The sequence below is a fragment of the Mustelus asterias genome, chromosome 13 (assembly GCF_964213995.1).
Source record: "Mustelus asterias chromosome 13, sMusAst1.hap1.1, whole genome shotgun sequence".
NCBI classification, from domain to species: Eukaryota; Metazoa; Chordata; class Chondrichthyes; order Carcharhiniformes; family Triakidae; genus Mustelus; species Mustelus asterias.
The window spans coordinates 20,253,059-20,267,087 of NC_135813.1; the positions used below are offsets into that span (position 1 = coordinate 20,253,059).

Consider the following 14,029-nt stretch of genomic DNA (forward strand, 5'->3'; position numbering starts at 1 on the left):
GTCTCAACTAACAACACCACCATGGATCAAGCTGACTGTTAGAAAGTTAGTCCTTCCAACTGTATATAGCAAAGGGATTACAATTCCACACTACAAATGTCCTAAATCCATCACCCTTTCAAATAACCCTAACGCTGCTATAAAACACATTGTTGCTCCTAGCATTTCACCATGTCCAAGCAATAACAGTAATGAAAATTAGATGGAAATAGTGCATGACATGATATGCTAACAATGCATAAGAGGTGACCAGCTGGTGGAGCTTCTTCCCACTAAGCAATCTTGCAGACCACTGTTGCCAAAAAGCAAGATTTAAAAGTGGAAATAAAATGAAATTCAGCCTTCTACTTGTATCTGGCAAATAGAAAAGGATTTATCCTCATGGACCAGAGATGGCTGGGGAGGAAATAACACATTCAATTTCAAGATTTTCTCACCACTGAAGCAACCCACCAAACGGAACGCGGCCGGGCAGTTCAGGGAATTAGACCACCTAAAGCTAGACTCCTCAGCCAAGAGCTCCTTCTCTTTTCCACCACATACATACAATCTGCTATGGTACTAAGCTACAGAGCATCAGATCTCCCACGGCATTCCCCACCCCGTCACCATCTTTAATAGTTCTAACCACAATCACCAGAATTTCATTCCAATGTCACTGAACAATTTTTTACATAATAGGCTGCTCACCACCCAAGTAGCAGTGACAAATTCTAGCTTAGCTGAACAAGAAATCCAGCTTACCTCCACAAATATACTCATTTAAAAGTACAAGAGAGGGAAATGTTATACTCTAGATAGCCAGGCAGTGAAGGACAGAACTGGAGCCTTGTCTTTATCTATTTATAAACTTTTATTTGCAGACACACATATTATACACATGGACCTTTAAGCCAACAACAGTTTCAGTCAACTCCTATAGACAAAATAGGTGAATCCCCAGTTAATGCCTACCACCTGATTAAACACCCAATTAATACAGAATAAAAGGAAGATCTTCACAACAGCATGTATTCCATTGGGATATATATTTTGTGAGGTACACGGTGAATCTGAATGAAATGAATCCACTCAGTAGCTTGGCTCAATGTCCTTACAATCCTGCTTTGCTCACTGAATCTTCAAACTGCATTATCGCCATTCTGTTTTACTTACCTTGCTCATGCTCCAACAGCTGTAGCGCTTCAACACCATTACTTCCAGAGGGTCCTGCTCCAAGTTCAGAGACTGACTCTCCTTCCAAATCCAGTGAGGAAACAGAGTTTGAGCGGTTTGAAGGTCCTATTTGAAGTAAAAAGGTCAGTTAATTTAATTCCAAAAGTAAATGTAATTAAAGAGACAAGAAAATATGAAAGGGCTGATTTCATGCCCCAGTACCCCATGGAACACAGTCTGCCAATGATACCTGTGCAGTTTTTTTTTTAAAAAAACCTTCTCTCACCATTCAGCAACTAGAGTAATTCAGTCAACTAACAGTACTCACAGCTTTAATAGGCAAACTGAACGGTGGTTATGACAAGCAACTTATTCACCCACAACATAAACAGGGTGCAATACTAACTGGAGTTTTTAACAAGTTAGCTTCCAAAATGTCATCAATAGATCAGCACACAGCATCCTTGAGCACTCTAACGAACAGGTTAAATATTTCTTTAAGCTAGCGTTATATTTATTTTTGGATAATGTGGTGGCTTTAGCTGCAAAGGATTGACACCAACATTAAAACTCAAGGATTCAAAGTACCAAGTATATTTCTGCCACCAAATGCTCACAATAAATAGTTAATATGGTTTTCAATTCAACATTTTATGGTGCAAGTCAGTGCATTCTTATTGTCTCCAATTTGTACCTAATGTTAATACTGGTGTACCAAGAAGCATCGCTCAATCCCGTGTGAAAATCATTCAGTCACGGAACTATCGAGCCACAGAACTTCACCTACAGACATACACAAAATGCACACAAAGATCGGAAAGGCGAGATTTAGAGGGGTTACCAAAAGCTTGATCAAAGAGATGATATTTTTAAAGTGTGAGAACAGTGGAATGGGGAAAGGGCTTAAGGAGGAAATTTGTGAACCTATAAATCAGTGATAAAAAGCTGTGCCACTAATGGTGAAGCAGAAAGAGGTTACAGAAAAGAGGCCGATTCAGAATAATAAATATATTGGTGGACGGCAAGAACATGAGGATGGAGGGGGTTGTGGTGGCATTTTGGGGTGAAACCATGGAGGATTTAAAGATGAGGACAAGGATTTTAAAAATGAAGCAAAAGGAAACCAGCGGGATCTGGGGGAATGGAAGATTCGCCCATCGGAAGAAAAGCCTCACCTTCTGATATTCCCTCCAGATTATCGCTGCAGAGGGAAAAACGCAGAGTTTTATCTGGTTTGCCATGCAATTTTCCATCCTCTACAGGCACTTCTCCCTGCCCACTCTCAGCAAGCTGCATGTTCAACACCTGATCAAAATAAATACATTACTCAAGAAACACGTATATCAGCTGTGATTTGGTTATTTATATTGCTAATACACAGTCTACTTTTGTTACTGTTATTTAATTATTAGATAAAGTAAATGTTTTAAACACAAAACACATTTTCCTCTGATTTAAATCACTGATAATTTAACTATTTGCAAGCATAATACATTCAAATCACAATGCTACCAATTAATTTAATTAAATTGCACTGATCACATATTTAATCAAATCCATTGTAGGGTGCAACTGTATTGGTTTGGGATTGCCAACTGATGAGAGAACACAGTTATACTGCTGCTTAAGTTGATCTTTCTCTGCACCTTAGCTACATCCTGCACCCTCTCCTTTCCTTCTCCCCTATGTACTCTATGAACAGTATGTTTTGTCTGTATAGCGTGCAAGAAACAACACTTTTCACTGTATGCCAATACATGTGACAATAAGAAATCAAATCGAAGTTCACTGACAGAAGCCCATCAGTATAAACTGGAAAAAAAATAATTTAATTAAATTTAACAGTAAACCTGGGTCAAATCAAATTAATTACTGTTGTAAATGAGCATTTTTTTTGCTGTTGTTACCCATGTAAAACAAATTATTTTATCTTTAAAAGCAGAAAGTGAAAAGTAACATTTCACGTAACAGCAATTCAGAACACAAAATTTAAATAGCTGGGAGAAGTTTTCAGCCCAAACTCGTTTTTTAAAAACTTCTTCTGTGCATCTTTTTGGTCTTTTCTTCACAGCAGTTGAGCAAATTCCACAGCATTTAAAAGACAATGTTAATAAAATGGCCACTAGGTGGTGCAAATAACTTTTGCCTCTCCAAAAGGAGCTAGAACTGTTTGCAATTTTCTCCACATAAATTGATGCAAACGTGCCAATGTGGGTTGTTTTTGGGTAGATAGAAATCAAGAAACATGCATGGGTTCGATAGTGAAACACAGAAGGGAAACACAATGTAGAACTACAATGACAGCATTTGAGGGGATGAGAACACAGCACTACAGTTGTAGGCAAAATACATTATAAAAGTAACTGTGGTAACAGGAAGCCACTGTACTCTGGATCTCATGGGAATGCACGAAACACAGATTAAATGTTAAACTCTACAACAAATTAACATACAGAATGAGTTTTAAAAAATTAAATTTTCAAAAAAAATTTAGTCATATTCTTGCAGGTGTAACCTTTCCATCACCCCACCACAACTCCTCTACCAAACAAAAAAGATTGTGCCTCAAGTCGAGGGATAATGGGGATAGAATAGAGCATTATATATCTGCAGTCCTAGAGTTAACCTGATGCAATTCTGCTTTTTGATCACAAATATATCATTTGTTTTTCAAAGTGTTGTGAGAAAGCAATAGGATTATTACTATTTTTTATTTTTAAAAAGTTTTACATTCTCACAACCTTGCAGTTCATGAATATCGGTCAAGATAATTTTGCCTGTGTAATTTAAAACATGCATCAATTCTTGGATCATACTCGATTTAAAAAAAAAAGTAAAGCAGTGCGGCACGGTGACACAGTGGTTAGCACTGCTGCCTCACAGCGCCAGGGACCCGGGTTCGATTCCTGGCTTGGGTCACTGTCTGTGCGGAGTTTGCACATTCTCCCCGGGTCTGCGTGGGTTTCCTCCGGGTACTCCGGTTTCCTCCCACAGTCCAAAGACATGCAGGTTAGGTGCATTGGCCATGCTAAATTGTCCCTTAGTGTCAGGGGGACTAGGTAGGGTAAATTCATGGGATTATGGGAATAGGATCTGGGTGGGATTGTGGTCGGTGCAGACCCGATGGGCCGAATGGCCTCCTTCTGCACTGTAGGATTCTATGAAAACCTGTGTGTGGTGACATATTGAGGTGATAATGCCTACTTTTCTCTCCCAGTTGCTTGGTTTCCAAGTTATATTAGTTCAAACAATAGACAAACAATCAGACCCCAATCACCCGCTATTTCCATGTTCAATGAGCAGCTAGGACATATGAACAATAAGCCTCGAATGCTCTGTAATTTTCCCTTTCAGTGCTTAGCTTTCCTGAAAAGCAGATGCAACAATCCAATGGAAAAGGAAACAATCCCATTCTAATAAAGGACAGATTTAACTTTATTATTTGCATATTTCTTGAAACTTCATTGCAGTGATTGTAGGTCTGGTTAATATACAGCATGTTTGAGACTTAAGCTCACTCGAGCTACTAATTTGTGAATTACATAGTCTACAGTACCCATGTAATTGAGGCATATTTTTGTAGCTCTCCATCACATCCTTCATTCACTATCTCCAGTCTCAACGATTCATTCAAGATTCATCACCTTTGGCGGTCAGGTAACTTATCTTGATGTGCCAATAGTTGTTCAACAAGCTGACTTGCACCACAATGTCAAATAAAGAAATCAACTAACAGGTAAATGAAAGAATCACATTAAAATGATTTTCCTGATTTTGTCAATCATTATCCTTTAAGCAAACTGCTGTGCCAACTAGATGAAGCCACAATACTTCAGAATTAATAATACATTCAAAGTCAATTTCTTGAAACTTCAGAAGCTTGAGATATTGCTCAATTTTCGAATGGGACATTTTTGCAACCAATTTTCCAAAACATCAGTATGTTTGCCCACACTATAAACTCAGTTTCCCTCTCAAAATTGATAGGAGAGGATTTGAAAATGTATTTCAGTCCAACATAAAAATTTATTTTTGAAGGACATTTCAGTCCCCCCGTTCATAATTTTTAGCACCGTAATTCTGTCAAAGCATGATGTGGAGATGCTGGCATTGGACTGGGGTGGGCACAGCAAGAAGTCTCACAACACCAGGTTAAAGTCCAACAGGTTTATTCGGAATCACGAGCTTTCAGAGCGCTGCTCCTTCATCAAGTGAGTCACCTGATGAAGGAGCAGCGCTCCAAAAACTTGTGATTCTAAATAAACTTGTTGGACTTTAACCTGGGCGGCACGGTAGCACAGTGGTTAGCACTGCTGCTTCACAGCTCCAGGGACCTGGGTTCGATTCCCGGCTTGGGTCACTGTGTGTGCGGAGTTTGCACATTCTCCTCGTGTCTGCGTTGGGTTTCCTCCAGGTGCTCCGGTTTCCTCCCACCGTCCAAAGATGTGCAGGTTAGGTGCATTGGCCATGCTAAATTGTCCATTAGTGTCCTGAGATGCGTAGGTTAGAGGGATTAGCGGGTAAATGTGTAGGGATATGGGGGTAGGGCCTGGGTGGGATTGTGATCGGTGCAGACTCGATGGGCCAGATGGCCTCTTTCTGCACTGTAGGGTTTCTATGATTCTGGTGTTCTGAGACTTCTTACTGTCAAAGCATGGCTGAGAAAGGGATGAGATGATCTACATTATTTGCTGCAGCAACATTCTGTAGTAACTTGCACTTTTAAAATGCCTTTAACATAGAAAACATCCCAAACCACTTGAGATGTGAAATTTATGGAAATGGTAGTGTAAGGTTAAATAAAGGTGACTAAAAAACAGTAGAGAACGGTTTTGAGGAAGCTTTGGAAAAAAGGATGAGAATTAACAGAGGGGTTCAGTAAAAGAAATAAAGTTGGAGGACAAGACAGGGTATAGGTTCTAAATGTACCTAAAAATTTGAGCAGCTGTCCTTCTTTATGATTCTTCCCTCATTAATGCTCATAACCCAAGTCATCTGTATCCATTAAACTGATTAGCTGGGGCAGGGAGACATTCCCTCAAATGTTTAGAAGAAAGAAAGAGGTTTATTTCAGAATAATTGGTCAAGATCCATCTACTTAATTCCCCAAAAATACTGGGTTCTTAGAACACAAAAATGAGTAAATCTGTATCATTTAGGAATATACCTCATTTTCTGACATCATGCCTGGTGACATCTGTGATGTAATGCCCAGTGAAATGACCAAAACTTCTTCAGGCTGGACCTCCTGCAAGGGCTCCTGAGTTGAACTTTCATGTTCAAAGTGTTGTTCTTTTGCTTCATTTGTCCGGTTTCTGTTCCTTCCAGCTGCAAAAGATATAGTAACGATAAATCAGCTCGAGTCTCAGCTTATTGAAATTACTAAGAACACAGACGGATTTAACAGATCTAAACTCAACTAAAAAATCTCAGCATTGTTCACAATGGAAAGCAAACATGTCACCCAACTGGGCACATTACACACTGGTAAGCTGTTTACATTAGTAGTGGATTGAGTGTCATCAGGACGAGGACTGTGGCGATTCTAAAAGATCCAGCATCCTGAGATGTGCGGGTTGATTGGCTATGATAAATTTCCCCTTTATATCGGGGGATTAACAGGGTAAATACGTGGGGTTATGAGGATAGGGCCCGAGTAGGATTGTTGTCAGTGCAGGCTCAATGGGCCAAATGGCCTCCTTCTGCGCTGTTGGGATTCTATGATCATCCCCTGGGAGAACTTGGGATGGGCAATAATTCCCAATGTTGCCCACATCACAAGAATTGATCCAAAAAACATTTACTCAAATTTAAAAAGGCATTATCTTTGTGAGAAAGGATATGGCAAAAGTTTTGTTTTGTGTAAGGAGGACTTTTTAAGAATCATAAGAACTAGGAGCAGGAGTAGGCAATTCAGCCCCTCGAATCTGCTCCCCCATTTAACACGAACGTGGCTGATCTAATCTCAGCCTCAACTCCACTTTCCTGCCATTCACTATAGAGCTTCAAACCCTTACTAAATAAAAACCTGTCCACCTCTTCCTTAAATTTACTCAAAGTCCCTGCACCCACCTTGCTCTGAAGTAGTAAATTTCACAGATTCACGCCCCTTTTGAGAGAAGCAATTTCTCCTTGTGTCTGTTTTAAATCTGCTATGCTACCCCTTACTCAAACTATGAGCTCTTGTTCTAGATTGCTCCACAAGAGGAAACATCCTCTCCATTTTGCGTGTGCGTGTTGGAAGCGTCTCCAGCTGCTCCAGTTTTAGCTCAAGGTTTCCAAGCTTGAGAGGCAGCTGGAGTCACTGAATCAGAGCATCATGGAGGAAAAGAGTATCCTGGATCACACTTTCCAGGTGGTAGTCATCTCTTAGACAGTGACTTTTCAGGATAGTAGGCAAGTGGTCAAAAGAGTAGGAAGGGGCAGGTAGTACAGGAGTCTTCAGGGTGCGCCAACTGCAAACAAATATTCAGCACGAGACACTGCTGGGAGTGATGATGCCCTGAAGGAATGAAGCCCACCAATGGGTATGGGATTGTACAGAAAGTAACAAAGTTTAGAAATGCTGCTGTTATAGGAAATCCCATTTTTAGGGGGCATATAGACATTTCTTTAACTATCATTTTGAGTCCCACATTATGTGTTGCCTCCCTGGAATAAAAAGAATGCATATTTGGACCAAGTCCAGAACCAGAATGGGTCCGAGCAGAACACAAACAGATCAGTGAGTAGGCCATCAATGAGTAACTGTTTTCTGATAACACTTGCTGATTCCTTGCTGGTTACTCTGTTGGTGATCCAATATAGGCTAATAGGACAATAATTGCCACGGTTGGATTTGCCCTGATTTTTAGACAGGGTATACCTGGGCAATTTTCCACATTGTCAAATAATTGCCAATATTGTAGCTGTAGTGGAGCAGCGTGGCTTGTTTGGAGGCATGGTTTGTACAAGTTTTCAGCTCTGCAACAAGGAATCTGCCAGGAGCTGTAGCTTTTCCACTGCTCTCAACCATTGCTTGATGCTGCATGGAGTGAATCAAATAGGTTGAAGGCTGGCATCTACGAAGGCTAAAAGGATCATGTGGTTGACATTTCTGATGAAGATGGTTGTGAATGCTTCAGCCTTCTCTTCTGCATCCATGTGCTGGCACTGCCATAATTGACAATGATACATTTATGGAACCTCCTCTTCCATTTTGTTGCCTTCAACATGCTGCTTTGAATGCAGGAAAATCCAGTTGGTTTAGTTGCACCAGGTTGGCACCAAATTTTCAGATACGCCTAGTGCTGCACCCAACATGCTCTTGTACATTCTTCACTGAGCAAGGGTTATCTGGCTTGATGGTAAAGGAGAAGCGAGGAATATGCCAGGCTGTGTGATTACAGATTGTGATGGCATTCAGTTATGCTGCTGCCTAGAGTAACTTGTGCACTCAATTTTGGGATATTAGATCTGAAAGGAAGTTTCTGCCACTAAATTGCAACTGAGGACTTGAGACTGTTGAAGCAGTTTTTCTTAGAAAACCTTTCACCTCACGCGAGAAGGGAATCATTCAAGTCTGAGCCAATCTGAATCCACATTTCCTTGACCCAAGAACTATAGTTTAACCCACAGTACATAAATAACTGCTCTTATGAGTATTCAGATTTTTATTTAAATGCAGGGTATGAAATAGCTCATGTAATTTCATAGAAATTCAAGCATGTTGCTTCAAAGCCTGCTTAGTAACATTTGAAAATAAAATGATCAAGAAAAAGCATCCTGATCTGCCAATTTAAATAAGTTTCATTATTTGACTGAATTAAAGTGGATTTTAGAAAGTTCGCCAATTTTCTTAAACTGTTCTATTTTTCCGTTGCATTTAGAAAACAGCAGGTGTTTTTCTAAGCAGCAGTCACAACTGAAAAGAAATCAGAATAAAAGACATTGAACATGCATTTTAGCAATTCCAACAGAGTAGTTTTAAATTATCCCAGGGTTCTTGGCATAAATCTAGCATTTCTGGAACCTTCAAGGCACAAAGAAGTGTTACCCACCAAATGGAGTTACAAGGGGAATATGAGCGGTCAGATTTGTAGCTGAGGTATCCCAGGCGGTAATGGCTGCTAATTGTTGTCCTGGGTATAGGCAGCATTAAAAGGGAAATCAAATGCATGTTAATCACTTCAAGTAAAATTCAAAATCACTGCCAAATTATGCCTATACTTTCATTTTTCATCCAAACAGAATCAAAAGTCAACAAGTATTAATATTACAGTCCTTGCTTGCAATGAACAAAAACTCTGAACAATTCCTGATTGGACTATTTTAAATGGTCTTCAAAGGCTTATCTGTCACATCAAGCCTAACTTGCATTGATTTGTGAGGGTTCCAAGTCAAAATGTGGTAGATAATTAGTGCTCAGGCGGTTTGCCAAGTCAAAGAAAAATAAAAGGAAGCTTTTCCTTCAGATTATTAAAAATGGTATGGCGCAGTTGCCAAAATTGGCGGGGTGCTTTCAAGTTATAAACACACTGATCATGCAAGAAATGTTAGAAAACCAGCTGCAATTTATGAATGTTGGAATCAGCCAACAACTCAGCATGCTTAACATGCACAGGCAAGGAATGTTATTCCACCAAACGAATATCAAATGGAATGACATTGTTCTCAACAAGTTAATGCAATTCTGACAACTGTCTCTAAGGGGGGGGGGGAGGATTGGGTATGTTTTACATCTAATCAAACATGCGACTATTTTGTCTGGATACACATCAATTTTGGCTGTAATGCTGCCAAGAAATATTCTGCTTGTGCTCAAGTCATGGAGTGGATATTTTGCACATTTGAAAGAGAAACAATGCAAAACTACTTTTTCTTAATACTGATCTCAGTTTCCGGAGTACCATAACAAAAAAATAACTATACAAGTACATTAACTTACAACTGATTAGACATGTACATTTCTATACTTACAGTAACATGATTAAGGCAATGTAAATTCAGATGCTTTATTTTAATTTGATGAATGAATGGAAGCTCTGCATTACATTGCACAAAATGGAAGTGTGGGGAACTTGGATTCTAAACATGGCAAATGGATTATTAGACCAGCCAACAAAAATATTTAGTTGCAGCTGACAATTGCCAAGCTTCAAGATAGTTACAACTGCTCAAAAACTTTTTTAAAAAAGTAACAATGTCTAATTTCAAACCATTTACATTCATCAATAAAATGAGAGTAGGCCTGTGTTGAATTAACCCTTGACCTGGTCTTCATGCCACTAGATGAGAAAATCAGGTTGTGTTGCTACTCCTCATAGCTAACCAATGACTCTTGCTGGAAACTAATGAGATGGTTGTGTGATGATTATATTGCGACACCAGCACTCCAGGAATGAGTTTAAAATTGGTCAGGCTAATTGTCAAGACAAATAAAAAATATTCCAAGAAATTAGCTTCATTAAGTGTAAAAAAGTTTAATTAAAACTGAATCTATGAAAGAAACCTGCCTGGCTTATGTGAGGCACCAATCCATGTAAACATGGTTGACTCTCAACTACTTTTTAAAGTGGCTACCAGGGAAATGAAAGACAGGCAATAAATGCTGCCATTGCCAGCAATGCCCAAACCCCGAGAATGAATTACCAATGAATCAAAATTCAGGCTCAGCTGGGATACCCTCACTAAAGAAATAAGCCTGTCAACAGTCGCTACCTATGCTAATACATGATGAATAGTCACTTGGGTAAGGAACTGGAGAGTGGTCATGGAACCATACCCCAGCACAAGTCACAGCTGTCAAAAGGAGGGCAGAATCCTGTTAACAGAAAGCAGCTGTTAAAAAACAACAGTGACCAAGAAATCTTGTACACTAACATGTACACTAAATGGCATGGTGCTCCATAAATAGAAATGTCCTTAAGGGCAGGATAGGCAAAACAACTTACTTAGGGTGAGGAGAATGTATATTAACAGCTTACAGTGCCTGGTAGCGTGTAAAAAAAAGTTTTACAAAATGAAGGCAATGCTCCAGCCTAACAGCATTAATTAGTCTGCCCTCAACACATCTTAGGATAGGTGAATGCAGAATGGAATCAATAATGATGTATTTCTTAAGGTAGACACGCTACACATTTATTGGCTCAGGTGAAACTATTCTACAGCAAATTGCCCACATTGGGAATAAGTGAGAACACAAATTTGTTTGCGTGTGTTAGCTACAAGAAAGATCTAGCAAGTCTTGTACAGAAGATTACAGCATATAAGAGAACTTTACCAAAAGGATCATGCAGTTCTATTTCAATTGCAAAAATATAACCAGAGGTGGAGGTTTCAAATACAATGTGGGATTGGTCAGGATCCAAATGCGAGTACCAAATACAAAAACATACAAGACCTGTCTTTCCAAGATTGACTATGAAATCATAAAGCAACTTCCAGTTGGAGTGCTCGGTTTTCTCTCCCGACAGATACTGCCGGATCTGCTGAGTTTTTCCAGTATTCTCAGTTTTCAGTTGAAGTGCATTGTGTGCCCCAATTGCATAATTAAAAAAGACATAGAAACACAGAAAAACTTATAGCACAGGAGACAGACATTCAGCCCATCGCGTCCATGCCAGTCAAAAGAAAGATATCCGGCCTAATCCCACCTAACTCTTCCTCCATATCCTACGTTTATATGTTTGATGCCACTCCTAAGTGAGATTTAATAAAAAATGGAAGGAGGGCTTCTACCTCCTTCAGGCAATGAGTTCCAGGCTCCCACCATATTCTAAGTGAAAAGATTATTTAACTCTCCATTACCCTCTACCAATTATTTTAAATATGTGCACCCTGGTTCTTGATCCCTCGGCTAATGAAATTGGGTCCTTCTGTCTACCCCATCCAAGCCCCTCAATTTTATACACTTCAAACAAATCTCGCCTTGGTCTCCTCTAGTGCAAAGACGACAAGCCCAGCCTATGCAATATTTCCTGATAGGTAAAACGCTCCATTCCTGCCAACATCCTCATAAATCTCCATTGCACCCTCTCCAGTTTTAGGTTTCTTTAGAAGTTTGAGTCTCCAACTTTTGAGGAGCTTGCTGTTCGTTGCAATTTCACAATAAACCTTTCCAATCTTATCAGAAAAAATATTTTACAAAATTTTAAAATAACAAAATTCTAAAATAAGGGGTAGCACGGTGGCTAGCTCTGCTGCCTCCCAGCACCAGGGACCCAGGTTCAATTCCGGCCTTGGGTAACTCTCCGTGTGGAATTTGCATGTTCTCCCCGTGTCTGCGTGGGTTTCCTCCAGGTGCTCTGTTTTCCTTCCACAGTCCAAAGATGTGCAGGTTAGGTGGATTGGCCATGGGAAATGTAGAGAGTTATGGCGATATGGTGAGGTAGAGGGCCTGGGTAAGATACTCGTGTCAGGGAGTCGGTGCGGACTTGATGGGCTGAATGGTCTTTTCTGCATTGTAGGGACTCTATGAGTCCCTACAGTCAAGTACAACAAATATAAATATCCGGAGCACTTGATTCATATCAAAACAATTTCTAATATTCTGTATTTGCAGAATAACTCTTGTACAGTGAAGTAAAACAGCCCTGTCTCCTACCTATTTGCAGTCGATTCTTTTTGTTGGCTGGGGTGGTTGCAGGAGACAGCTGGGGTGTGCTGGAGGGAGTCAGCTCAAGGCTATTGCTCTTCCCTGTTCTGGGTTGAGGAACATTAGTGATAAGGTTCTCCAAAGCCATCTTGTCCTCCTCTCTTAGCAACTCACCTGACCTTACATGTCGTGCAAAAGTCACCTATATAAAAAAGGTAATGTTTAATTTTAGTCAATAAAAAATCTATTACACCTACTACAGACCTATTAGAAATCAGCAAAGTGAAATAAACTTCAGTAATGGTTGTTGACTGTTTAAAAAAAAAATTAGAAGTTTGCAAGCAAAATCTTTTTTCTATTCTTTCACTGAAGGCAAACTGTTTTCAAGGTTTCTTTGCCACATCATGTTCAGACTGAGATCAAGGGTGAAAGACAACAATCCATTCTAAGCTTCTGCCAATCTAAGATGGCAACAGGATGAATCTACAAGCAACTCCAGTTGTCATTCCCTCGTAACACCTGCCTTTAGGAGAGTGACTAGTTGTGGCTTAGCACAAGTGGTCCAGATAAGATGAAATGAAACAGCCGACTGGTGCGGGAAAGGTGGAGGCACAACTATAATGGTGACAATACCATAACTGATTACGTGAATGGACAAATTGATGACAAGCGGATTTCAATGTAGTCAAGAGACAGGTCATCCACTTCAGGCCTAAAAGAATAGATCAGAGAACTTTCTAAATTATGAAAAGTTGGAAGCAGTGGAGGTTCAAAAACATTTAGAAGTCCATGTACGTAGATCATTAAAATGTCTGGAATGTTGACCTTGATATTTGGAAGATTTAAATTCCAGAGATTAGAAGTCATGCTACAGCTGCACAAAGTCCTCGCTCGCCCACACCTGAAGTACAATGTTCAATTCTGGGCATCACATCTTAAGAAGAATGTATTGGTCTTGGAGTGTGCGCAGAATAGAATTGCTAGAATGATGGCTGGACTTCAAGGATTGAATGACAAGGAGGCAAAGTACACAAATTTCCTTGGAAATTTAGCTGCTATCTACCTAACCTCTCTGTTCTCCTTAATCTCTTGAAAACTTTGATCAAATTACCCTGTAAAACTTCAAAGGTTCCTCATTTTCTGCTCCAAATGGCTTTGTTTATGCCCCTACGTTAAAGTCTCCACTCTCATTGCTTCAGTGTGCAAGAAATTGAATGTTAAACTAGCAGATGAAAACTTAATCTGGCTGTCCCAACTGTAAGCAACAATCTCCACAAATGATGTAACAAATTAAGCAGA

General features: G+C 39.7%; 1 protein-coding gene across 17 annotated transcripts in view; it reads right to left on the bottom strand.

Annotated features, from left to right (window-relative positions):
- Positions 1 to 14,029, bottom strand: part of gapvd1 (GTPase activating protein and VPS9 domains 1) — a 107,241-nt gene that overhangs the window by 45,265 nt on the left and 47,947 nt on the right. For 16 of the 17 annotated variants that reach the window (XM_078226478.1, XM_078226466.1, XM_078226476.1 and 13 more), the window contains 4 exons: positions 12,740 to 12,932; positions 6,323 to 6,483; positions 2,331 to 2,460; positions 1,156 to 1,281 (listed from right to left, as the gene is read on the bottom strand). In XM_078226478.1, coding sequence (XP_078082604.1) covers positions 1,156 to 1,281; positions 2,331 to 2,460; positions 6,323 to 6,483; positions 12,740 to 12,932 — 610 coding nt within the window. Of the gene's footprint in view, positions 1 to 1,155; positions 1,282 to 2,330; positions 2,461 to 6,322; positions 6,484 to 8,455; positions 8,459 to 9,194; positions 9,276 to 12,739; positions 12,933 to 14,029 lie in introns of all 17 variants that reach the window. The other variant, XM_078226481.1, reaches the window with a different exon arrangement.